General features: G+C 42.2%; 1 protein-coding gene across 4 annotated transcripts in view; it reads right to left on the bottom strand.

The window, feature by feature from the left end:
* Positions 1-1,883: 1,883 nt before the first annotated feature.
* PRLR (prolactin receptor) overlaps positions 1,884-27,183 on the bottom strand; it is a 162,249-nt gene continuing 136,949 nt past the window's right edge. For all 4 annotated transcript variants that reach the window (XM_075740707.1, XM_075740709.1, XM_075740708.1 and 1 more), the window contains 12 exons: positions 27,052-27,165; positions 24,639-24,771; positions 22,360-22,529; positions 21,403-21,569; positions 19,734-19,875; positions 18,123-18,255; positions 16,748-16,917; positions 15,491-15,660; positions 14,360-14,504; positions 13,418-13,517; positions 12,393-12,462; positions 1,884-5,376 (listed from right to left, as the gene is read on the bottom strand). In XM_075740707.1, the coding sequence (XP_075596822.1) occupies positions 4,378-5,376; positions 12,393-12,462; positions 13,418-13,517; positions 14,360-14,504; positions 15,491-15,660; positions 16,748-16,917; positions 18,123-18,255; positions 19,734-19,875; positions 21,403-21,569; positions 22,360-22,529; positions 24,639-24,771; positions 27,052-27,121 (2,469 nt within the window). In that variant the 5' untranslated portion in view covers positions 27,122-27,165 and the 3' untranslated portion in view covers positions 1,884-4,377. The remainder of the gene's footprint in view (positions 5,377-12,392; positions 12,463-13,417; positions 13,518-14,359; positions 14,505-15,490; positions 15,661-16,747; positions 16,918-18,122; positions 18,256-19,733; positions 19,876-21,402; positions 21,570-22,359; positions 22,530-24,638; positions 24,772-27,051; positions 27,166-27,183) is intronic.

Genomic DNA, 27,183 nt, shown 5'->3' with positions numbered 1-27,183 from the left:
TGCTAAAATTTGTGTCTGTTTGCCTCAGGTCCAAAGTAACCGATATGACATCAACAGCCTGCTGCTGACACCTTATCCCATGCTTTCTTTGGTTTCTAACATCTGTGTAGCCACCTGTGTTTTACCCTAAGAAATCCACTATGTAGGGAAAATCTTTAGGCTGTGGCTTGGTAAGATTCACTAGCCTCGATGCATCACTAGGTGCATCATGAAAGGCCTGTAGCAGCATGTCACCTTACAAACAGGGCCATAGACAAAGCAGAGATGTTTAATGTCTTCTTCGCCTCTGTCTTCAACACTGATGATGGGCTCTGGGACCGAGTTGGAGGACTGTGACTGCAGTAATGATAAACTCCCAGCTGACCCTGAACTTGTGTGGGACTTGCTGCTCCACCTGGATGCATACAAGTCCATGGGGCCTGATGGGATTCATCCTAGGGTGCTCAGAAAGCTGGCTGATATCATTGTGAGACCTCTCTCAATTATTTTTCAATGGTCTTGGAGTCTGGAGAGGTCCCAGTTGACTGGAAGCTGGCAAACAATGTTCCAATCTTCAGGAAGGGCAAGAAAGAAGACCCTGGTAATTACAGGCCTGTCAGTCTCACCTCAGTGCCTGGTAAAATTTTGGAGAAAATTATGCTGGGAGTTATTGAAAAACACCTGAAGGACAACACAATCATTGGTCACAGCCAGCGCGGGTTCGTAAGAGGAAGGGCCTGTTTAACAAACTTAGTTTCCTTTTACGACAAGCTCACCCATCTAGTTGACCAAGGGAAGCCAGTTGATGCCATTTTTTTAGATTTCAGTAAAGCTTTTGATACTGTCTCTCACAGTATCCTTCTGGACAAAATGTCCAGCATACAGTTTGACAAAAACATAGTCCAATGGGTGGGCAACTGGCTGACGGGTCGGGCCCAAAGAGTTATGGTAAACAGGGTTACATCAGGCTGGCGGCCAGTCGCCAGTGGGGTTCCCCAGGGCTCCATTTTAGGGCCAGTTCTTTTTTAATGTTTTCATAAACGACTTGGATGTAGGACTAGAAGGTGTTGTGAGCAGGTTTGCAGATGACACCAAATTGGGAGGAGCTACTGATTCCATTGAGGGTGGAGAGGCCTTGCAGAGAGATCTGGGCAGATTGGAGAAATGGGCAATCACCAACCGCATGAGGTTTAACAAGGGCAAGTGCTGAATTCTGCACCTGGGAAGGGGCAACCCTGGCTATACATACAGACTGGGCGATGAGATGCTGGAGACCAGCCATGCTGAAAGGTTCTTGGTTGACAGCAAGTTGAACATGAGTCAGCAGTGTGCCCAGGCTACCAGGAAGGCCAACCATATCCTGGGGCGCATCAAGCACGGCATTGCTAGCTGGTCTAGGGAAGCGATTGTCCCACTCTACAGTGCACTGGTACGGCCTTGCCTCTAGTACTGCGTGCAGTTTTGGGCGCCACAGTACAAGAAGGACATAAAACTACTGGAGAGTGTCCAAAGGAGAGCAACAAAGATGGTGAAGGGTCTAGAGGGGAAGACGTATGAGGAGAAGCTGAAGTCCCTTGGTTTGTTGAGCCTAGAGAAGAGGAGACTGAGGGGAGACCTCATCATGGCCTACAACTTCCTCACGAGAGGAAGGCAAAGGGGCAGGTGCTGATCTCCTCCCTCTGGTCACCAGTGATAGAACCCGAGGGAACGGCATGAAGCTGCGACAGGGGAAGTTTAGGTTGGATATCAGGAAAAGGTTCTTCACTGAGAGGGTGGTCGGGCACTGGAACGGGCTCCCCAGGGAAGTGGTCACAGCACTGAGCTTGACTGAGTTCAAGAAGTGTCTGGATAACGCTCTCAGTCATATGCTCTGATTCGGCTGGTCCTACTGTGGAGCGAGGAGTTGGACTTCATGGTCCTTATGGGTCCCTTCCAACTCAGGATATTCTATGATTCAATGACTTTATGCACAGCATTAGGAGTAGAAAACAATGGCTTGGCTCAGATATGTCTATCTGTATAAAGAAAGAGAAGGTGTCTGATCTGGATCAGCTCTGTCAGAGTCAGTCAGAAAACTGAAATGTGAATGAAGCACTGCCAGTAAGAGCATACTATCAGCTCACATACATGCACACACACAAGTTGCTACTCTGCAAAACATTCCAGTTTTGACTGAGAAGTTGATAGTTTTTTTGCAGTACTTTTATCATCTCTAGAAAATTTGTAAGATACACAGTAAAATTGTCCTGTTAACTATAACTAAAAAAAAAAAATTATGTTTGGTTGCTGCCTGGAGTAGTCACTTCATGTCTTCATATGTTAAATAAGTAGCTGAATTAAGAATCTAAGATACCTCCCTACACATTGAGCAGAGCACCCAAACTGCTCTGATCAACCTCTGCAAGTGTCAGTATGTTGCCTGTATAGAGGACACAGACTCTAAATTTGATGCCTAAAGTAAGTGTTGCAGTATACACTAACACATATGTTTACAGACACACAGGCAATTAGTTAAATTCTAAAGTCCTGCCAGCGGAAGGGCTAGACAGCTCAGCTGATCTGTCCTCAAGCAGTTCCATTGCATGAAGGTAAAAGGTGAGAATCTGATTTGCCAAGTTAGATGTGGCCTTCTATGACCTTCAAAATCTGAAAGTCTGTTTTGGCTGGCTCTGCAGCAGGTTACCTGATACTGCCTGGCTCAGTGCGTAAAATCATGAAAAGCTGGAGAAATGTAAAGCTGCTCAGGAAGGACAAGAACAGAAGAGAGCTCGTCTATAGTAAATACACTTTCCTTCATGTGTACAGTACAATTTCTCTTACCTTGTTTCCAATTTCCACTGAAGCTAGTGGAACTGTTCCCACTGCTGTTCCAGGGACAAGAGGAAATGGCCTCAAGTTGTGCCAGGGGAGGTTTAGATTGGATGTTAGGGAAAATTTCTTCACCAAAAGGGTTATCAAGCACTGGAACAGGCTGCCCAGGGAAGTGGTGGAGTCACCATCCCTGGAGGCGTTTAGAAGATGCATAGATGTGGTGCTTAGGGACATGGTTTAGTGGTGGACTTGGCAGTGCTAGGTTAATGGTTGGACTTGATCTTAAAGGTCTTTTCCAACCTAAATGATTCTAAGATTCTATGACATCTGTCCAGCCCAAGTACATGGACTCCTTTCCTCATTCCCTCCACTATTTCAGCAGAGCTCTGACTCAAACTTTATGCCTCGTATCTTTGACTTTGGAGGCTGGATTCCAAAATTAATGTTAAGTTCACTATAAAAAAATCTCACTTCAAACTTTCCTTCCAGACTCAAAGAAAAATGCAATGTCTAAGGATGCAGGAGAACACCATTCCATTCATGACTGGCATCAGAGTACAAATTCAGTGGGAAAGCAGCTTTGCTCTCAAAACCTGGATTCTGTTTTAATTTTATAACTACAGGTGATAAAAACCATGTGCAATAAATAATTTACAATTCAAATAGTAATAAGTTTGCAATATATTAGAAATACAGTTTAAAAATTACTTCATATTATTTATTAATATAAAGTTTAATTTTATGCTTTGTATAGAAATGGTAGCTTTACTTGTTACTGCTGCCTCAGCAGTAGGAAACAGAAAAGTTCCTAAGTAGCTAAATAGCATTGGGAAATCAAAAAATATTTTATCTTGCCTTTTTTTTGGTAATAGAAAAATAGCTTTTAAAAATACATTGTTAAACATATGGGCTTGTACTAAAGTAGAATTGTATATTATATACAGTAAGGCAGTATATCAAATATTCTTTTTTTTTCATGTTTGGTTTGATTGGATTAGGATATGAATGGGATGCAAAATTTTCTGTCACATTGCAACAAAGCAAAAACATAGAAAAATTTGTTATTTTACTGTAATTTTTTGAATATATATTATACTGTAATTTTTTGTCATATATAAGAGCTTTTTTCTTAAGGATTGAGAAAAAATGTAAAGAAAACTTAATCTAGTGTCAGAATGTATTCAGAAGAAAATATATTGTAGATCAGAATGCTATTGTGCAATGATTTATCTGATTTAGGAACTGCTCAGATCACTATGGTGTACTGACTGACCGGTAACAATTTTCATCTTTGTAGAACCTGCAGTATTCCCTCAGGCTTAATCAACTAATAGAAGCTCTGCAGAGCTGAGTAATTCGTTTACAATGTATTTTTCATGGCAGATAATACCCCTTTCCTCATTTCCCTGTGTCAGAAACATGTGTTAATGATCCAAGGTTTACTTCCATGATTATTACCTCAACCCACAGTTTAGTTTATTCCCTGTACAATACACATAGGAGGCTAGGATTTTTTAAGGAGCTATTTGCTATATGGTTTTGTTTTACTGTACATAACTACTAAGTATGTACTGTACTAACTACTAGTTATTTAAAGGAGGGCATAAAGGAAGATGGGTCCATGTAGTCTGATCCGCTGTTGTCTCTTCTGTGCTCATTTGGAAATGTTGTATTTTTCTCATCTTGACCTTGCTGACGGTTCTGACACGTTTCTGTTGCAGGTTCTGGAGACACAGGTCTGTGCTGGATGCGTGCATCTGGCATTAATACTAGAAAATTACGGTCCGCAACTGTTGAGACCTTGGTATACTCTTTGGTGGATTTCTTAGTCTTTCCTCTATTTCCTTTATGTTGCAGGAATAGTGATGGATCCTCCTCTTTTCTGACTTTGTGAACTTCTACATAATCCATTAGTTTAGGATTCCAAAAAGGTGGCCTGTGATTAGGTCTGTTTTGTTTGGCCTGCACTGTGGGTTGGTCAGTTTTGGAAAGCAAATTTTCCATCTCTCTTTGCTTTTCCATGTTGTAATGGACAGTTTCAGTGATAGGGTATTGTGACTGATGCTTTTCTTCGTTTTCCACCAAAACTGATGCAATGTTCACATTTGTGGTATTCAGTATTATCTTATGTGCATCTACAGTACTGTGGTAGGCAAACACAGGAGACTGATTATTAGGTAACTGAACTGCAGGCCATGTGGATGATTTTGTACTGTCATTGTTAAAAAGGACTATTTCCTGTTCTGAGGCTATATGATGCGTTTTACAGGTCTTTTTTCCTCCTTTATTTTCTTGAACATCTCTTGCATCTTGTGTATGAAGTGCTGATGGAAGGGCACAGGACTCCCTGCCCTTCTGATCAAGGAGAGAACGGCTATCACAGCTCCCTCGGCTCGAGTCACTGCTGGTTTCCTTAGGTATCATTTTTGCATTTTTACTGGTATGACCTTTGTCATGGCTTGGCATGAGCTGCTGGTCCTCACTGTCCTCTACCTCCAGATATTCTATCAGTAGTTCCTCACAGTCTGATGTTGGAGGGAAACCATGGCAACCAAGAGCACTCAATAATTCTTCAGATTTTCCTGTCTAAGGGCAGAATAAGTAAGATATATTTTGTCACTGTGAACCTTAGGGTTTATCTGACTAGAACAATTGTGAACATATTTAATATACAAATACTTTAATAGCGTCCTGGTTCTGGCAAGGATAGAGTTAATTTTACAAGGAGCCAGGACAGGTGACCCGAGCTGGCCGGGGGGCTATTCCATACCATGTGACGTCATGCTCACCATAAAAAGGGGGCTAGTCGGGTAGGGGAGGGGCGGAAATGGGACGGGCTGAGTATCTGGTCGGTCAGTCCTTGGTTCGGTAAATTGTTCTCTATTATCACCCATTGTTAATATTTGTTATCAGCACTGTTGTTGATTGTTTTTCCCTCTCCCTTGTTGTCCCAGTAAACTGCCCTTATCCCAACCCTCGAGGCTTTTGCCGTTGTTTTTCCGTTCTCCTCCCCATCCCGCTGGGGGAGGGGTGAGTGAGCGGCTGCGTGGTGCTCAGCTGTCAGCTGGGCCTAAACCATGTCAGTCCTTTTGGCGCCCAGCGTGGGGCCTGAAGGGTTGTGATAATGACAAGTCTGACCCAAGTGTGTTAAAGAAAAATTGTCATAAGAATTTATAATGTTACTGAAACAGTCACTGGTCATAATGATGTTCTGTTTGGTTACATGGCTCTGGTTTGTAAACCCGTGTTTAGTCTATGCAATCCCTGCGGTGCTGTTTATCACCTCTGGGAGAGGGGTTCCTGTTCTCATATTGTTGTATTGTGTGATAATGACTTATGATATCATTGACAGTCATGAGTCTGAGCTGATACTTGTATGTAGCATTTTGGTCAGGCCCGTACCTCGGTCAATATCTTTCAGAATTGATTAATAATTGCACCCGATCTATGGGGAAGATGGGGGGGGATACCTTCTCCCACTCTTTCACCTCCCCTTTTCCCTTTTGGTTGGTCACGACAATTTTTGAGAATTTTGAATACCCTTGGAATGTTCATCCACTATATTCCTATTGCTAGGTCTCCTGCATGTTTTCCCACTCCTGTTCAGGGTTAGCAAAAGTTGGTTCAAGAATATTACCCAGGGATCTTCCCCAAGACTGAATGGTCAGGGCTGGCATGGCATGTGGGAGAGTATGGGCGGGTATCTAGAGACCTTTTCACCCCCAATGGTTTGGAGCTTCACTCCTGAACAGTTGCAAGACCCTGATAAAATGGTAGAATATTTGAAAGGAAAATGCTCTGGGGATTCCAAGGAGACACAACTTACTGCACTGTGCTGGGCCCTGGCCACAATCTATCAAATACTGCTTGATAGTAGACAGCACCATCCAGAGGGAGAGAGCAGACCCACAGGCACTGCAGCTGCCCAAGCCCCTGCAACAGGCACTGCAGCTACTCAAGCCCCCGCAATAGGCACTGCAGCTACCCAAACCCCTGCAATAGGCACTGTAGCCGAGCCAAAAGATCAACCCATACCAGTATCAGTCGCCCCTATACACAAAAAGAAATACACAAGGAAATCAGTTCGCTTAGTGAGAGATGATGGTGAACCAGGACCATCACGAGAACAAGAAGAGCCAGAACCAGAAGCGATCACCCGATCTCTGTCCTTGAGGGAGCTGCGAGATATGTGGAAAGACTTCAGCCGCCTTCCAGGGGAGCACATTATTACCTGGCTGCTCCGCTGCTGGGATAACGGGGCCAGTAGCCTGGAACTAGAGGGCAGGGAGGCCAAGCAGCTGGGATCCTTGTCTAGGGAAGGGGGCATTGACAAAGCAATTGGGAAGAAGGCACAGGCCCTCAGCCTCTGGAGGCGACTCCTGTCAAGTGTGAGGGAAAGGTATCCTTTCAGCGAAGATGTCGCATGTCGGCCAGCCAAGTGGACCACCATGGAGAGAGGTATCCAATATCTGAGGGAATTAGCTGTGCGGGAAATGGTTTATTACGATCCAGACAACGCACAGTGGCTCACAGACCCCGATGAAGTCCAGTGTACCCGACCCATGTGGCGAAAATTTGTGCGAAGTGCACCATCATTGTACGCCAACTCACTGGCAGTAATTGACTGGAAGAGTGAAGAGGCACCCACAGTGGACGAAGTGGCTGGCTGACTCCGGCAATATGAAGAGAGCCTTTCTTCCTCCCTCATCTCGGCTGTGGAGAAACTGTCTCAGGACGTCCAGCTACTCAAAGAGGATATATCGTACTCCCCACCTGCACAGACCCGTATTTCAGCTGCTAGGAGTAAGCATTTTTCTGCTCCAGAGAGGGGATATGGAGCATACACACCACAAGGTATCCTGTGGTTTTATCTGCGTGACCATGGAGAAGACATGAGGAAATGGGATGGGAAGCCTACCTCAACCCTGCAGGCACGCGTACATGAGCTACAAGGCAAGACAGCTGTACAAAGGGACTCTTCCAGAAAGGATGCTGCTCCAGTTTCCACCGGGCAGCCCCCCAGATCAGGTGGAAGGCCTGATCGTACTTATGACCCTCTTGAAGGGACTTCTAAGTCCTTTCTGCAAGAGATGAGCAGTGAATATGATGAGCAGGATTAGAGGGGCCCTGCCTCCAGCCAGGTGGAGGAAGGGACAACAGAGTGTATTGGACTGTGTGGATCCGATGGCCTGGCACATCGAACCCACAAGAGTACAAGGCCTTAGTGGACATGGGTGCACAGTGTACCCTAATGCCATCGAACTATGAAGGGGTGGAACCGATATCTATTTCTGGTGTGACGGGGGGATCCCAACAGTTGACTCTGTTGGAGGCTGAAGTGAGTCTAACTGGGAATGAGTGGCAAAAGCACCCCATTGTGACTGGGCCAGAGGCTCCGTGCATCCTGGGCATAGACCACCTCCAGAAAGGGTATTTCAAAGACCCAAAAGGTTACCGGTGGGCTTTTGGAATAGCTGCCTTAGAAGTGGAGGAAATTGAACCATTGTCTAGTTTGCCCGGTCTCTCGGAGGACCCTTCTGTTGTAGGGTTGCTGAGGGTTGAAGAGCAACAGGTGCCAATTGCTACTACAACTGTGCACCGGCGGCAGTACCACACCAGCAGAGACTCTCTGGTTCCCATCCACAAGCTAATTCGTCAACTGGAGGGTCAGGGAGTGATCAGCAGAACCCACTCACCCTTTAACAGTCCCATACGGCCAGTGCGGAAGTCCAATGGAGAGTGGAGGCTGACGGTAGACTATCGTGGCCTGAATGAAGTCACACCGCCCATGAGTGCTGCCGTGCCAGACATGCTGGAACTTCAGAATGAACTGGAGTCAAAGGCAGCCAAATGGTACGCCACAATTGATACCGCTAATGCATTTTTCTCGATCCCTTTTGCAGCAGGGTGCAGGCCACAGTTTGCCTTCACTTGGAGGGGCGTCCAGTACACCTGGAATCCAGGTGTGGAAACACAGCCCCACCATTTGCCATGGCCTGATCCGGAGTGCACTGGAACAGGGTGAAGCCCCAGAGCACCTGCAATACATTGATGACATCATTGTATGGGGCAACTCAGCAGAGGAAGTTTCTGAGAAAGGGAAGAAAATAATCCAAATCCTGCTGCAGGCTGGCTTTGCCATAAAATGAAGTAAGGTGAAGGGGCCTGCGCAGGAAATCCAATTTTTAGGCATAAGGTGGCATGATGGGCGGCGTCAGATCCCGATGGATATTATCAACAAAATAGCAGCCATGTCTCCACCAACCAACAAAAAGGAGACACAGGCTTTCTTAGGTGTTGTGGGTTTCTGGCAAATGCACATTCCGACGTACAGTCTGATAGTAAGCCCTCTCCACCACATAACCCAGAAGAAGAATGATTTCAAATGGGGCCCTGAGCAACAACAAGCTTTTGAACAAATTAAACAAGAAATAGTTCATGCCGTAGCTCTTGGGCCAGTCTGGGCAGGACTAGACGTAAAAACTGTGCTGTACACCGCAGCTGGGGAGAATGGCCCTACCTGGAGTCTCTGGCAGAAAGCACCAGGGGAGACTCAAGGTTGACCCCTGGGGTTTTGGAGTTGGGGATACAGAGGATCCAACGCCCGCTACACTCCAACGGAAAAGGAGATACTGGCAGCCTATGAAGGGGCTCGAGCTGCTTCAGAGGTGATTGGCACTGAAGCACAGCTCCTCTTGGCACCCCGACTGCCAGTGCTGCGTTGGATGTTCAAAGAGAGGGCTCCTTCTACACATCACGCAACTGATGCTACGTGGAGTAAGTGTGTGGCACTGATTACACAGCGGGCTTGAATAGGAAGCCCCAATCGTCCAGGAATTCTGGAAGTGATCACAGACTGGCCAGAAGGGAAAGATTTCGGAATGTCGCCAGAGGAGGAGGTGACGTGCTGAAGAAGCCCCACTGTATAATAAACTAACAGAAGATGAGAAACCATATGCCCTCTTCACTGATGGGTCCTGTCGCATCGTGGGAAAGCATCAAAGGTGGAAGGCTGCTGTATGGAGTCCTACACAGCGAGTTGCGGAAGCTGCTGAAGGAGAAGGTGAATCGAGCCAGTTTGCAGAGGTGAAAGCCATCCAGCTGGCTTTAGATATTGCTGAAAGAGAAAAGTGGCCAACACTGTACCTCTGTACCGACTCAGGGATGGTGGCCAATGCCCTGTGGGGGTGGTTACAGCAGTGGAAGCAGAGCAACTGGCAACACAGAGGCAAACCCATCTGGGCTGCCCCAGTGTGGCAAGATATTGCTGCCCAGCTAGAGAAGCTGGTTGTAAAGGTACGTCATGTAGATGCCCACGTACCCAAGAGTCGGGCCACTGAGGAACATCAGAACAACCAGCAGGTAGATCAGGCTGCCAAGATTGAAGTGGCTCAGGTGGATTTGGACTGGCAGCGTAAGGGTGAATTGTTCATAGCTCGGTGGACCCATGACACCTCAGGCCATCAAGGAAGAGATGCGACATATAGATGGGCCCGTGATCGAGGGGTGGACTTGAGCATGGACGCCATCTCACAGGTCATCCATCAATGTGAAACATGAGCTGTAATCAAGCAAGCCAAGTGGTTAAAGCCTCTGTGGTATGGAGGACGATGGCTGAAATATAAATATGGGGAAGCACGGCAAATCGACTACATCACGCTCCCCCAAACCCGCCAAGGCAAGCGTTACGTTCTTACAATGGTGGAAGTAACCACTGGATGGCTGGAAACATACCCTGTGCCCCATGCCACTGCCCGGAACACTATTCTGGGTCTTGAAAAGCAAGTCCTGTGGCGACATGGCACCCCAGAAAGAACTGAGTCAGACAATGGGACTCATGTTTGGAACAACCTCATAGACGCCTGGGCCAAAGAGCATGGTATTGAGTGGGTGTATCACATCCCCTACCATGCACCAGCCTGTGGGAAAGTTGAAAGGTACAATGGACTGCTAAAAACTACCCTGAGAGCAATGGGTGGTGGGACCCTCAAACACTGGGACAAAGGCCGCCTGGTTAGTTAACACTCGGGGATCTGCCAATCGAGCTGGCCCTGCCCAATCAAAATTTCCACGCCCAGTAGAAGGGGATAAAGTTCCTGTAGTGCGCATGAAGAATATGTTGGGTAAAACAGTTTGGGTTATCCCTGCTTCAGGCAAAGGCAAGCCCATCTGCGGGATTGCTTTTGCTCAAGGAGCAGGGTGCACTTGGTGGGTGATGAGAAAGGATGGGGAAGTCCGGTGTGTACCCCAAGGGAATCTGATTTTGGGTGAAAATAGCCAATAAATTAAATTGTATGATGTTAATAGCTATACACTGTATCGATGGTATAACCATAAGAATCACCCAAAACTAATGAAGGATGGACTTTGGAACTAACTTCAACTGGTGCCCAGGAACTTCATCGAAAATTACATCTGTGATATCCAGACTGCGAGCATGGACCATACCAGATACACCAGCCATGAAAAATACTCCGGATGCAGCGTGCAACAATCCAGCAGCACGCACTATTGTTCCTGCTCTGAGACACTGTAATGGCAGATGGAACCCAAAGCCATGGCCTAAATGAACTCAATGGACACTTTAGAGCGATGGCCCATGGAGTAAGAGAATGGTGACAGTGAAATAATCTGGGCATGACGTAGATGGTATGGAATAAGGGGTGGATAATGTCCTGGATAATTCTGGCAAGGATAGAGTTAATTTTACAAGGAGTCAGGACAGGTGACCCGAGCTGGCCAGGGGCTATTCCATGCCATGTGACGTCATGCTCACCATAAAAAGGGGGCTAGTCGGGTAGGGGAGGGGCGGCGCAGTTTCCGTGTGGTTCTGGGATGGGCTGAGTGTCTGGTCGGTCGGTAGTTGGTTCAGTAAATTGTTCTCTGTTATCACCCATTGTTAATATTTGTTATCAGCACTGTTGTTGATTGTTTTTCCCTCTCCCTTGTTGTCCCAGTAAACTGCCCTTACCCCAACCCTTGAGGCTTTTGCCGTTGTTTTTTTCCTGCTGGGGAAGGAGTGAGTGAGCGGCCGCGTGGCGCTCAGCTGCCGGCTGGGCCTAAACCACGTCAAACAGTTTTATCTCTAGACCTAAACTGGATTTCTACAGCTACAGAAAATAGTGAAAGAACAGAAGAAAATTTCTTGAGTTCCCTCAGTGGGGAGACACAATCCCAGAATTCATGTTTCTAAAATGGGAGGACTAGGGAGCTTTTGGCAGGTCTCATGGGTTTACCAAGAAGGAAACGAAGGAGAATGATAGAGCAGCCATGTCTTGTCTCCTCAGCATGGCAAGAGACTGTGGAGACCAACTTCCATAAGAACTACTAGGAAAAACACACAAGCATTGGCTGTTGTGGCATCCCAGGAGACAGCTGCGGTCACAAACCCTGTTCTCAAATGCCGTCCTCCTACTACTGCAAGGCAAGACTGTGTCTCACACATAGCCTTCACAAGATCAACCTGGAAGTGTCACTTATTTGTAACATTGATTAAAGAAACTGAAGCTGGTTTACACTTTATTATGGTAATCGTGTTTGCTAGTATCTAATTTGGAGAAGTAATAATGGTCAATTCTTTTGTTGTTATGAGTGGTACTCACCTCTAACAGATGTGTATCTATGCCTTTTATCCTTGGTCCTGGAACTGGTGGTAGGAAAAAGGCTATCATTCTGAAAAAAAACAGAACAAACACACAAGGTGTAAGTATGGGTCCTATCTCTTTGTTCTCCCATTTCCTCGGAATGTGACTAACATGTTAAACGCTTCTCCCGTATCTGATGCCTCCCTGCCGGACCTCCACTTCCTGTCTGCCTCTCAAGCCAGGTGATTTACAAATGCAGTTACAGTTTGTAAGTTACCCTTAGATGTATTTATAAGGAAGAGAACAATACAAAACTTACTCAACTGGAAAAATAACACTGCTAATGTCCTTCTGTTGTCCTTTATCCCTTAGCCTCCAGTTCTCTAATATCACTGTAACTTCATCGCTGGCCAAGAAGCAGCTATGTGAGGCACAGCTCTGGAGGAGTAGTGGGCATTTATGTACATACTTGACTGCCAGCTGACTACTACTAAACAGGATTTAGGATGTATGACTTCTCATGGCTTTTCCATCAATGGTTTCTATCTTGTTCTTCTATTCAGATGATAGTATTTTTTGCAAGACTTGTACATAAGTGATAATCTTTGTGACACCTTCCTCTTTCAGATTTGACTGAAATTAGCCAGTGTTCTAGTAAATTATTTGGGGAATTGACAGATAGGTGAGCAGAAAGAACCTCATAATATAACCTTATTTCCTTTAGAAAATTAGGCCAAAACCAAAAGGCACATCATCTACAGGAGCAGGGATACTCCAAATGATATATGCTGACTACTTACATGGCTAACCACAATGGTCAGGTCTAATAAAGACATGTCTTTACCAACTGAGAATTTAGCCTGGCTTCCCTAAGGAACAGAAATACCTCCTTATCAGTGGTGAATTTAGAGGCAAATACATGTAACTTAGAGTTTATAAGAGAACACAAAACCTATAGGAAATTGAATTAAATGGTAGAAGTCTCTTTTTGAAAAGTTTATTGAGATTTTCAACTCAATGCAATTGTGAAATTGGTGACTTACCTGTACCCTTTCAAAACCATTGTCCAGCTCATGATTAAACATACAAGAGATGACAAGACACCAACAACGATCCACACAACCATCTCTCTTACTCTAAAGTCTAGGAAACAAACAGAATTATTTAAGGACACATATCTAGCATATGCATAGTCAGCATGCAAAAAATATTTTAAAAATAAAATTTATTTTATCTGAAATTACTTTTATTTAAAAAATTGGTCTAAACTGCCAAATTTGGTATTGAATCTAGAGGGTTTTACTAGCGTAGATGGATCTCAACAATCATTGTAATAACTGATAATAAGTATACTTTTTATTAATGGCACTGTGCAGGAAATAAACTCTCTTGGAAAAATGATATAAAAATGTATGAAGAGGGAAATTTTGTCACAGCCATTATAGCAACTGTTCAAATCCAATTATATCAATACTGTAGTCATTTCATTATCAAATAAATATCATATAATCAATTAAATGGTTAAATGATCAAGGACTAGATATTTTTAAGGATTTCTATTGTAACATAAACTTTTTACTGAGGTGTTTATTTCAAATTCATTCCAGATAAAGAATACTGAAGAGCTGTTACTGTCTGAAGGCAGTCACTCTTTGTTGTCTATGTAGCAATTTTAATGCAGTTACCTGTATTCTTTCAATTAAAAACTACCATCAGAGAACAAATGAGGCAATAAACAGAAACGACATGGTTTAAATAAGTAAAGAAATTTATTCACCTTCTTAACTCCAAAAATTAATGCAGGGGAAAGCTAACTGGGTATGGTGTAGGGATGCTGAGAATTCAGTTACCTTAGTAATGATGTTCTTACCTGTCGTAGGAAAACTGTGGGATGTCAATCTTCACAGGTGCCACAAACAGCTAACAAAAGTATTACATGAACTTCCACGTAATAACAATTACTGAAGGAATGCCTGGCCACTCACCAGTAGGGATCTCAATATAATATTCTGGGCTCCATTCACTCCATAATCCATAGTGGTCTGCTTTGCAGTGAATCTGTATAATATACTTCTTTCCAGGATTTAAACTAAACATTTTATATTGTGTTTGCTGTCCCACAAAAACAGTCTGCAAAATGAATAAAAATCATAAAATGCATATCAACTTGAGACATTTTGCTGTGAAAATCACAGCTAGGTTTAAGTCTTGATAACCAGGTTGGGAATATAAAACGAATCTGGATAGCTTCCTAATAATTGTTATGCAGGCGTAGAACAATGGTACATTTATTTTATTTCTAATTTATTTCTCATTCAGTAGGAATGAAATCTGTTTCTGGTATACTGTGCAAATTACACTACTACAAAACCACATCATAAGCATATGGCAAATGGGGAGGAACTGTGGTAATGGTGGGAACTGCAATGATGAGAGGAGGAGAAGTAGGCAAGAAACAGCAATGGGGTAAGAAAATGCAGAGAGAAAAGAAGGAATGTGGAGTTGGTGGAACTGCACAGGGTAGTGAAAAGTGGATCTTGCAATGGCCAGGGGGCTGGGAAGTGCAGTGGCAGGGCGAAGGAAGGAGGAGATACAAAGATCTCTGTATGAGAAGTATTGCAGCAGAGAAGAAGGGGATGCAGCCAAATACCAATAGCTGGAGACTTTAATTTGCTACCCAGTTGTTTGAGTTGCAGATCCTGGCTATAGACAAGTATTATGTGGCCATCACAACTATCACCTAATAGTTGTTTGTACAAATTTAAATGATTTTACAGAATGTCACTGAGCTTTCTGTTACTTAAGAAGTGCTTGTGGTCAAGACCAAATTATCACAAAAGAAGCCTGACTAAATGAGAACAAACAATTTAAACTGTAATGCAGTATGATTAATATATAATGGCCATAATTAAAAATAAGTACTTTATCACCTGCTATCACCCAATAGCATCTGAGATACCAGTATTCTTAGTAAGAAATCATAGTTCACACAAGCACTTTTGAAAAATGATGAACTATTCAGTGTGCCTGCTTCATTGCATTGAGGCATGGGACCTAGCTGAAAAAATCTAAATGATCACAAAACATAATACAGCAAAAACTTGCAACATCCTTACTTCCCATTCCTCTCCTTCTTCAGGCTTTAGTCGCAACTCATATTCAAGGGTAAGCCATCCAGATCTGATATCAGCCAGCGGGGGTGGAGACCACGTCAAGACCAGATATGTTTTTCTATTTATCGGCTTTTTTAATTCCAGAGTTACATTCACAGGAGGATCTGGCTGTACTGTTAAAATAAAAGAACTGACAATAAGAGTCTAAATGATTTTTCCTTGCATCTTATGAAGAAATATAAAATGGTGTGAGTGGTGAGTTGCCATGTCCATTATGTCTAGTAATTTAGAACTCGTGCTGGAATACAGAGCTCAAGAGTTTCCTGATAAAGTAAGCATGAATTTATGAATGTGAAGAACAGATGAGGAGCAGCAAATATGTTGAGTTCACATTGAGATTTGCCTTAATTGTTTATCACTAGAAATAATTTTTTCTTACATTACCATTTATTGTTGCTTTTCCCCAGAACTATGTTTCAAAGTTAACATCTTTAATGCTTTGTTATGAAACTTGTGTTTTACCGTAATCTTATTATACTAAAGCCCTATCTATATCTCAAAAATAAACCAAAATGGAACGCAGGTTTCTGCTACGGTTAGGCTTGCAGCTTCCTCAGTTCAGAGGTAGAGCTTCTGCATATCATGCATGTATTTTACCATTGTCTGATGCAAAGCTTCATCAAGTAAGCAGTCAGGGCAAAGAGGCAAAATGTAAAACCTTTTCTCCAGGAGCCCTTTTCCAGTTGCCAGAGCCTTCATAACAAAATGGTTATCAGTGACAACGTTCCGTTCCCTTCAATAAAAACCTAAACATTTGTCCACAGGTACTTTGTGGAAAAAGTCTGAGAAAAGAGATTATCAGTACACTGCTATAAAAAGCATTAATTCACCATCTCTTGGGTCTGGAAACTACTTTTAGGTAATAAATTTTAAGTATTATTAGTTAAAAGATCAATTTCATTTCAGTTGCTGGTAGAGTGGAAAAAGATTTTAGCTGGGCTTGACTGAAAGAAATATGGAAAACCAATAAATGGTTATCTGAATGCAGTTTTAAAGCTTTTAGCAATTTTAGGTTTCCTTTGAAAATAAAATGGTAAAGGGATGAATATTGATTTATTATTACACCAGAGAAGATCTTATCTGTTCTTAAAAGTTTTTAACTTGGATATAATACTATATATGCAGAGCTGGAAATACAATTGTGTCAAAACCCATATTTTGAATTATTTGGTTCCACAGAAAATAGTTTTTATCTCTTACCTATGTAAGTCACATCCACATAACGAGGATCAGAGACGTTACTTCCCATTTCATTAGTTGCCCTCACAGTAATATTGTATATGGTCCAGAATGAGGTGTGCTTTTTATCGAAGTAGCATGAATTGGGGCCCGCAGTTCTGTAATCTGGACATTCATAAATTTGTTGTTCTCTGAAATGAAAGAATCACAGTGATTAGGTTACAGAAAGACACCTGACTTTGACTACTAGCAGGTCAGCATTAATTAGGGCTGGATCAGATTTTCATGCCTGACAATGTGAAGAAAATCAGAAAACTGCTTTCAGACTAAAGACTTATCAGACAATTCCAGAGACTGTAGTATGCATTTTCTCCCCAAAATAAATACTACAAAGCCTGAAGAATTTAGGCTGCTGTAGATGCAGCAGAGGACTAGTAGAGTGCAGCTCTTACTTTTCTGAACGTTCACTGCATAGCCCTTACAGATTCCAGAGAGCCAGCAGAAGTGATTGCTGAAGTCTTCCAACTCATGTATTAAAAACTAAGTATTTCCAATGTTCATTTCACACTTACGCGAGTTCTGCATGTTACATTAATATACTTCCAGAATTTGTTTTGGTCTTTCATCGCCTGTTCCTCAAAAAAATCTGCTTTGTACCTGCCCTCCAAATCCTTCCCAAAGGAAGCAGGGATAGAAGAGAAAGTTGAGTACGTAGTTTCCAGGCTCCTCTGAGATGCACAATATCAAAAGAGAAAGTTGTGGATGTGGATCTCAGACTCTGCCCTGGCTGGCTGGACCAGTATCTGTCTTTGTCCACTAAGACCTGGCTCTCAGCTGACAAGTAGAGTTTAGCATCCAGTTAGGTCAGCACAAGGCTGAGCAGTGCTGGGTGAACCAAAAATAGTTCAAACAAAATACTGACTACCCCTTTAAAATGAATGTTTGGCACTTGATCTAAGTTCCAGGACTAAAATTACTGCAGAAGCCAGGAGACATTTATGGCCTATGAATACTTGTGCAAAATAAGCATTATCAGAAGATGAACATTTTAATATCTGGTCATTTTGAAAAGCTTTATTTCTGGGGCTGTGTGGCCAAAAAAGCTACAGGACTGTGTATTTGTATTGCATACTATTACGCAGTTGCTGTGCCATGGCTACTTTCAAGGCAGTCTGTCTTTCAAGGCAGAAGAATTCACAGATATTTGAAAAACCTAACATTATAAAGAGATCCTATTTCAACCTTAAATATGTTGCTGCTAGGCTATTCCAGAATATATGTCACTTGGACAAAACCATGTGCTATGGAAAATGACATCCCCTAAATGCAAAACCAATCAGGATTGATTTTTCAGGTCCTACCAATAAAACACTGAATAATTATACACAGCTTTTACCCTTCTTTGCTGTAAAGCAAAGTGTAGTTAGTAGGATGTCCTCCATCTGAACCAGGCTTCCACCAACAAGTAAATGTTTCCTTTTCTGGAGAACGGCATTTTATTATTGTAGGCTTTTCAGGAGGTGACTCTCCTGTAAGAGATAAAGAAATGAACTAATTATTTAGTTGAATGCATTATGTCAACCCTGAAAGCAAAAAACAATGCCAAGCAGAGCACAGGAAAATAATTTTTCTTTTCTACAAGGAAAGAAAAGCTTTTGCTTCATACTAGAATAGGAAAGGGCTAGGTGGTTAGGGTGGCAGCATGCTACTTTGACCTGGATTCAAAATCCTTTCCCACGGCAGTTATGCTGAAGAGCTACGTTTTAGTTCCCTGGCTGTGGCTCTTGTCTGCCCCCAAATCTGATAAGGGGTGCTCAAATACTGTCATAGCAGATTGTATGAAATTATTAAAATATACTCTGCTATCCAATCCATTTTCTACAGAAACAATTTTTTCTTAAAAAAAAGGTATTTGAAGATGCTTCTGATTGTTAAAAAAATATGCTGTCATTTGTTTTGGCTTTTACAGGAAAAAACCATGGAACATGTTTTCCCATTTGTTTATGTCCTTGCCAGTAACTCTCTTCTGAAGTACCTATGCTCAGCTGACTTCAAAGATACAAAGAAGTAGCTCTCATATTTCCTTGTAAAGTGAAGTTATGCTCAGAACTCAGGCTACTTGCCTGATTGCTGCCAAGCAATTTATAATTATTTGGATTCCTGATGATGTTTTTATAGACTCAAGCAAAGCACTTAGAGTAGGGCAGAGGAAAATGCTTAAATTTTGAAATGGGATGATGCTAATCAAAACCCTGATGTGACTGAAAATTTTGCAGTTACGTATTTGTGGCAAAATGTGGTCCTATTACATCAATAATATATATTTTCTACTATTTAGAGTAGGGGCATTGATTTTCCAAATTTCTAATTGCCTAAGGCAGATCTGAAAATGGGACATTTAAAAAATATTTTTCTGTTAACAGTACTTCAGTAATCTCCATGTCAAATAATGAATAATACAATTAGTGACAGAAGAAGATTTGAGACAACCTGGCTAAAGTGTCTGACAGCAAGATATGATGTCATGCATATTTAATGCATCCACTCCAACCCAGTAAAACACAGATAATTATTTCCATGTGATAGTAGCTGTAAGTGTTATACTCTCTTAAACATCGCAGTGCTTTCAGTCCAGTTACTAATGAACAAATGAATGATTCTTACACAAGTACCATTTCCTGATATCTATAGCTACAGATGAAATCAACATAGTTTTTAAATAGAGAGACAGGAAAAATAAATTATTTAGGCGCACCTGTATCAGAAGTGACTGCCTAGTAAATCCCAGCCTGTTTGTCATACAGAGTTTCAGCAGAGGATCCTGAGCGGATCAACCAGACTAAATACACAGTTACACACAAAGTATGGTAAGATGCACTGAGCTGTTCCTCCAGCGCTATGAAGTATCTGTTTGAGGAACTGAGTTTTCAGGGCTGCCATTTAGGCACCTTTCACAACACTGAACTGGCTAGAATTTAAAAACACTTAACAGCAATCATCTGCTCACCTTTGGGGATCTGAATGTGTCTTTCAGAGCTCCACTCACTCCATTCTCCAAGGTTTAATGTGCAACGGACCTGAACAACATATTTCACCCCAGCTTGTCTCATAATCACTTTGTACTCTGTCTGCTCTCCAAGAGATACTGTCTGGAAAAGAAAATGGACTGGAAAAATAATAAAGAATTGTGCCCCTTTAACAAATAAACCATAAAGGAGTAGGCTTGTGTCACTGACTTCTGAAAGGCAAGGGTTTCAGTCCAGTATTTTATAAGATGTGAATTTCAAAGAAGCAAAGGTAGTGACTTAACAGGAAAACTCACTTCAGTAACACTGAGATTCTGATACTTGAGAACATATTTAGTTGTAGACTTTTTATAAGTTAGTATTCCATCAGATCCACAACGCGATGAACACTACAGGTAGTCCAACTCACAGATAAACTCTCTGTGTAAGGCTTCTTAGTGGCTAGTTTTAGTGCTTATTATTTCAGGCCCTTTCAATCTCTCTTCAGAAGTCTTTCAAGACACAGTGTTCTCCATCATTAAGGCATTAACAATTTAGGTGATGTTGAGGTCATCTGACTATGGCTTTAAGAATGATATTTTGTCCTGTTATCTCAGCTGTGGCAGTACTGTTGGTCCACTCCTAGCAAAAGGGCAACAGCCGGGAATGTCAATGGAAATAGTGTGTGTGAGTAGGACACTCCATACTTTCTGAGAGGGGAGTTGTCCCCAGCTGATCATGTTGATAATGATGACTCTCAGCCCGATTAAACAGCAATTAAGGAATAACTGAGAGACTTCTGAGACAAAAAGGGTCAGCTTGAAAATTTGTAGTAGTGGGGGAGACTGGAAATTTCAGCAGTAGCTGAAGCTTAGTGCTATCAGAAGCTGCTCTGCTAGCATTGTGACCTCTGCCTGGGCAGAGCAGCCTCCCTTTCTCATGCAGTGAGCAGCTGCACTCCAGACAGCATGGGCAGCAGCAGGCAGGAAACCACACCTGGGTATATGCATGTGACCGTCCGGCTGCTTTCTCACTGATGTGTGTCTTAGTAGACAGTAAGAAGGGACATGGGTTCACATTAAGTGTGAACACATCTATCTGTGCCCCCTGCAGAAATGGGTGTAAGTGGGGGAGTTTGAACTCCCAGGAGGGTGGGTTATATTTCTGTATATTGTAGTGTATTTCTGGGACTAGTTATAGAAGTATGTTTATAAATTTGTAGGTGCCTATTAACATTTTTAAGTGCCCGGTATTTTGATTTATCTGTTGTATTACTGATACTGGCCTTGACTGCATAGTTAACTAACTGCTTGTTAATTATATCTTAATGAATCAATAAACTGCTTCGATCCTGATTTAGTTTAAACTATATGAACTAAGCAGTTTCTTACTGTGACATTTGGGAACAGACACACTGATGAAAATTACAATTAAATATTACATCAGTGGATTAAATAGGGTTTTTTAGTAGCTGACATTAGGACAATTATGTAATTACCTTGAATTTCACTATCTCTACAAACAACTGCAGTATTTTTCTTTCTTTAATCAGATTTGGTTACATTAATTTTTCTATCCTTATAGAAACTAATTTTTTGTAGTACCACTTAAATTCAGACAAGAGAACTCACTGAAAAAGCATTTATACAATAAAAATATTTTTTCTGTTACCTCCCACTCTTCCTTTTCCTCAGGTTTTAGTCGTAGCTCATAGTGATATACATGTGAATTTGAGCTGACATCGGCTAATGGAGGGGGAGACCATTTTGCCCAAAGGTACATTATGCTAGCAGATGTTTTTGTTTCTAGAGAGAGGTTCACAGGAGCATCTGGCTGAACTGTATAAATGAAAAGTTTGCTATTAATGATTTAGTTTTCTCTCAGAAAACACACCTCTGTTACGATTTTGTATTTCAGCAAATTAATTTCAGATCATTCAGCACTTCTGTAAAGGAATAGTACAATAGCCTTTTTTTCCTTTCCCCCTGATAATGTTTAACTGGCTACTGATTTACCACAGTATCAGCAAATCTTAGACTTTACTCTGAATTTGTCAGGCTAAGGAAATACAAATCATAATTTCATTAGGCCACTCTTGCAAAATTAAAATAGCAGATATTTTATAGTTAAAAAGGCTAAGTACATTTATCATTACAATGTGTAGATTATGTGTATGCAGAAAGCAGAATGGAGTTAGGAATATGAAATACTACAAAAAGCCCGCAGAGTGCTTAGGCAGTTATTTTTACCCTCCCAAGACTGCTATACCAGCAGCCATAAAGATTTGGAAAATTTAGGTAGCTTAACCTCATTTGAAAATTCTATGACCTACAGTGCTAGGAACCTACAAAACTGTCATTGACTCTAATCAAAATACTGGAGATTACTAGAAACTGGAGCCAATTTTTCAGCCAAAGTAAAGTGACACTAAAATATGTAGTTAACTTATAAGTAAAATGCAGTTTTCACATAAATTGAAGATGAAAATTTTAGGTCATATGTAGATAAACACTCCATAGCAAGTTTCACATCATGAGGAAAGAAATCTTTCACCACTACTTGTTCTGGGATTAAAAACCACATACATCTCCAATTAGTTTGTTTTCCATTTCATTCTTCCCTTTTTACCTATGGAGGTCACATCCACGTACTGAGGATCTGAGCTGTTACTTCCAATTTCATTCGTTGCCATTACAATGATACTATATGTTGTCCAAGGATTAGTGTGGTTTTTATCAAAGTAGCAGGAATTGGGACCTGACGTTCGGTAGTCCGGACATTCATAGATTTTTTCTTCACTGAAATAAAATTATTTAAAAAGTTAGATGTTTAGGAAATGAAACAAATCAGATGAATGTTCTAGTAATGGCCTAGGTTCTGCAAAGAAATTTGAAATGTTTAACTTTAAACCTGTATATAATCCCATCTCTGGGAAACATTTTGGTGAGTGTCAAATGCTATTACCATAAGTGCTTCATTGCTACTTTTAATGCAGTTGTTCAGGATGAATGTGTTTATCCCCTTTTTTATACATAGGCATATGTCGACAAAAGAATGGAAAGAGAAATTTCTAGAGATAGCACAAGGCACTTTTAAAAATGTTGAAAAGCAAGTTAAAAGGCAAATTAAACACATTCACTTTGACTAAAGAAGAAAAGTTGCTAAATATCTTATCTTCTTTCTTATCTTCTTTACATATTTCCCCTGGAAAGTAACATGATGTGCCCTATGGCAGAGGAGTGTTTTATTGATTATTTTGCTTTCAGCAAGATGCTAATTTATCTGCTTTTTAACATCATCACCATCACAACTGTCTCAACAAAAAATATTTGATCAATTCATGATCTCTTCCCTGTTACCTTTATAGGAGTCTTTGGCCTTTTTAAGGATTGTTTTGTACTTAATTAAAGCTGAACTGGGGGATGTACTCAGAGCCTATTCCAGGTGTGAAGAACTGCGCAAACCCAAAGCACCAGCTGACATGGTTCAAGGATGCACTTTGGTCCCACTGTTATGCTCTATGCACTGATAATAACAAAGTCTCTTAGTTTCCAGGCAGTTTTGTCCCAGAAAGAAAAGAAAAGGGGACTGTACCTGAGAGATGATGAGCTAAGGCAACCATGGCCCAGATCTGGAGTGCTTAGCGGTGTTCAGCACATTTAATGAAACACATAAGCACTTCTGTCCATCCCTAAGCAAGATTGTTCTGGGCTGTGGTAGGTGTGACTTAGAATGTTCATTAAAATTTCTGCTTTGATTGAGATTGAAACATCTGGACTGTCATAAAATAAAAGCTGTCAAATCATTGTCGAGTGTGGCAACTTCATTAAAGACTGCATCTTTCCTGATCAATTAATACCAAATGATTTGGAGTTCTTTTTAACTGAAGCAGGAAAGTCTGAGGCTTTACCTTATGTATCCTGAACCTCACTGTATATATTCAAAGAAATTTAATCTTTTGAGCCTCCTTGCTTACTTGACCCAGTTCTGAGACCTCTTGTTTTCAGGAACAAAGGGCAGTTATGCAAAGAAGCACAGGTTAAGCAAAGTTGCTAATCATACACGTTTTATTCTTAAATAGGATGAGGGAGCCACAGACTTTACCAGAACAGTAACTTTTGAGATGTAATACCCACATCTGATTTTACTCCATTGTGGGAACCACGAGGTGGAAGTAAAGGGAAAGGGAAGTAAAGACTCTCTATAGATTTTCTCCAGATGGGGCTTTGCTGTGCACAGTAATGGAAAAGCTCCTCAGCACCAGCAGCCTCCCCAGGGCCTCCCCACACACTGCCTGCGGCCCAGGGCCCCATTCCAGCACAGCGCAGCAGGGCTGGTCTCCAGCTCCCCACAGCCCTGCCCTTCCCAGCCACGGGCCATGCTGAGCCAGCCCCAACCTGCAGGCTGACTGATGTCCTGGCCCAGCCCGGCCTTGACCTGTCCCTGTCCCCACAGAGGTGCCCAGAGCTGCGTTACCCCCAGCCTACCCTGCTCCCTGGGTGGGGTGGTGGGATGGGCCCTGGACGGAGGCCCTACCCTGCCACCCGGGGGGGACCCTGCGGCCTCATGGTGCCTTGATGCTCCCCTCCTCATGGAGCATGCCATTCAGCTAAAAGCTGTGTGCCTCCTGATAAGATGGACAAACTACACCCTGGCCAGCGTGTCTTTAGACCAGTGGGATATTAGGTCAGATGAGTTTCAGTAGGGACAGGCTGAAGGTTTAGGACTGGTAGTATTCACGTTTTCTTCCAACAAGGGAAAGCCATTCATTTCATGTAGCCCTTGTTGGCTGTCTAAGGTTTAATATGGATTCATAAAAACACCTTTATAAATTATTCTTTTCTTTCCCTCATTCTGTCATAATGGTCACTTGATCACTTACAGAATAGGTATGCACTGCTTGTTACCTGTCCTTGCTGTAGAACAGGGTGTAATTGGTCGGAGATCCTCCATCTGAGCCAGGCTTCCACCAACAAGAAAAGGTTTCCTTTTCTAGAGAATGACACTTTATTATCTTAGGTTTTCCAGGGTATGATTGACCTAGGGAAGTGCAGAAATCCAGCTAGTTATATTAGAGTTGGATAATGTTTTTTGTTGTTATTGTTGAATGATAAATTCAGCAAGGAATGCTTTTTTGAGGTCAATAAAATTATTTGAAATTATGGACTAAATTTGGCAAATAAATCTGTCTGGAAAAAACTATCAGAAAAGTAAATATATTTTATCTCAAACTTCTAAAATAGCTACTGAAATGATTTTACTTCTCTTTTTCAAATGAAAATTTCATTTTTACCTAAGATTAAATGTGCACAGTTATCTCAACATTAAACTAAAGAGCTTGGAAGTAAATGCATGACCTTTTGTTTTTTTCCTAAAATATGCAAACTTTTTATCTTCAAATTATCTTAAAATGAAATCTCACCTCCAACTTTGCAACAGAATCAAAATTCCACTGTTTGCACATACTTGGGGTAAATTATAGGTTAGACAAGTAATAAAAAGAAAACATCAATGGGCTGGATGTAGTATTTTGTGTATTAGCAACCTAAATATATTCATTAATTATTTAAATATTCCCTAGCAATCCCAATAAATTTAAGAATATTTCCTGTTAAGACTACTTCTCCAACATTGGACGTTTTAAAGATTCGGCTGGACAGGGTGCTGACCCATCTTGTCTAGGCCATGCTTTTGCAAAGAAAGGTTGGACCAGATGATCCTTGAGGTCCCTTCCAACCTGGTATTCTATGATTGTGATTCTTGTCATTAACTTCTACTAAGAACATAGACTGTAAATTTACACACATTTTGACACGAAAAGCATGTGGCTTTTCAAACTAAACATACCTTTATTTCATTAAAGTTCCATACCATATCTCTAATAGTGTTACTATTCATATGATGCTAATTCCCAAGAAGGTGACAAGCATGGAATGATTGTAGGGATGGTGTGAGTGCTTTTCATCGTCGCCACCACATAATCATTAAATCAATACTATAAAAAGAAAAGAAGACTCAAGTCATTTTCAGAATCTCCATACAAACTTTAGAAGAAAGTAGAATCATAGAATGGTTTAGGTTGGAAAGCACCTCAGTGATCATGTAGTTCCATCCCCCTGCCATGGGCAGGGACACCCTCCACTAGACCAAGTTGCTCAAAGCCCCATCCAGCCTGGCCTTGAACACTTCCAGGGAGGGGGCATCCACAACCTCTCTGGGCAACCTGTGCCAGTGCCTCACCACTCTCACAGGGAAGAGTTTCTTCCTTTAATCTAAATTTACCGTCCTTTATCTTAAGGCCATCATCCCTTGTCCCATGACTACATGCCTTTGTTACAAAGAATCCTTCTCCAGCTTTCCTGTAGGCCCCTTTAGGTACTGGAAGGCTGCAATTAGATCTCCCTGGAGCCTTCTCTTCTCCAGGCTGAACAACCCCAACTCTCTCAGCCTGTCCTCATAGGAGAGGTGCTCCACCCCTCTGATCAACTTTGTGGCCCTCCTCTGGAGTCACTGCAACAGCTCAATGTCTCTCCTGTACTGGCGCCCCCAGAGCTGGACGCAGTACTCCAGGTGGGGTCTCACGAGAGTGGAATAGAATCACCTCCCTTGACGTTGTTCTTGATGCAGCCCAGGATATGGTTGGCTTTCTGGGCTGCAAGCACACATTGCTGGCTCACGTTGAGCTTCTCATCCATCAACACTCCCAAGTCCTTCTCCTCAGGGCTGCTCTGAATCCATTCTCCGCCCAGCCTGTAGTTGTGCTTGGGATTGCCCTGAGCCATGTGCAGGATCTTGTACTTGGCCTTGTTGAACTTCATGTGGTTCGCACGGGCCCACCTCTCCAGCCTGTCAAGGTCCCTCTGAATGGCATCCCTTCCATCCAGTGTGTTGACTGCACCACACAGCTTGGTGGTGTCAGCAAACTTGCTCGATCCCATTGTCCATGTTGCCGACAAAGATGTTAAACAGTGCTGGTCCCAATACCGACCCCTGAGGAACCGCCACTCATCACTGGTCTGCACTTGGTCATCAATCTGTTGACTGCAACTCTCTGAGTGCGACCATCCAGGCAATTCCTTATCCACCGAGTGGTCCATCTGTCAAATCCATGTCTCTCCAATTTAAATACAAGGATGTCATGTGGGACAGTGTCAAATGCTTTGCAGAAGTCCAGGTAGATGACGTCAGTCACTCTTCCCTTAAAGTAATTTAAATACATACAGGCTCCAGTGTGGTCAGGATAGTTTGGGTAAAGCCTCAGACTTTTCTGAAGGAAGTGTTTTAAGGAAAACCAAGTGTTTTAGGAAGTCTTGTACTTACCATTCAGACCCACCGCAGTCAGAGCAAGTAGCAAAATAATTTGAACTGATGATGTCAATTTCTGTTTCATGATGCCTGCTTCTCCTCAGGAGGAAATATCAGTTCAAGGGCTCACTGAAAAATAGGACATCA

This window comes from Balearica regulorum, chromosome Z (assembly GCF_011004875.1).
Source record: "Balearica regulorum gibbericeps isolate bBalReg1 chromosome Z, bBalReg1.pri, whole genome shotgun sequence".
Taxonomy (NCBI): domain Eukaryota; kingdom Metazoa; phylum Chordata; class Aves; order Gruiformes; family Gruidae; genus Balearica; species Balearica regulorum.
Note: the sequence above shows the minus strand (reverse complement) of the source record. Positions and strands in the feature narration are given on the sequence as shown.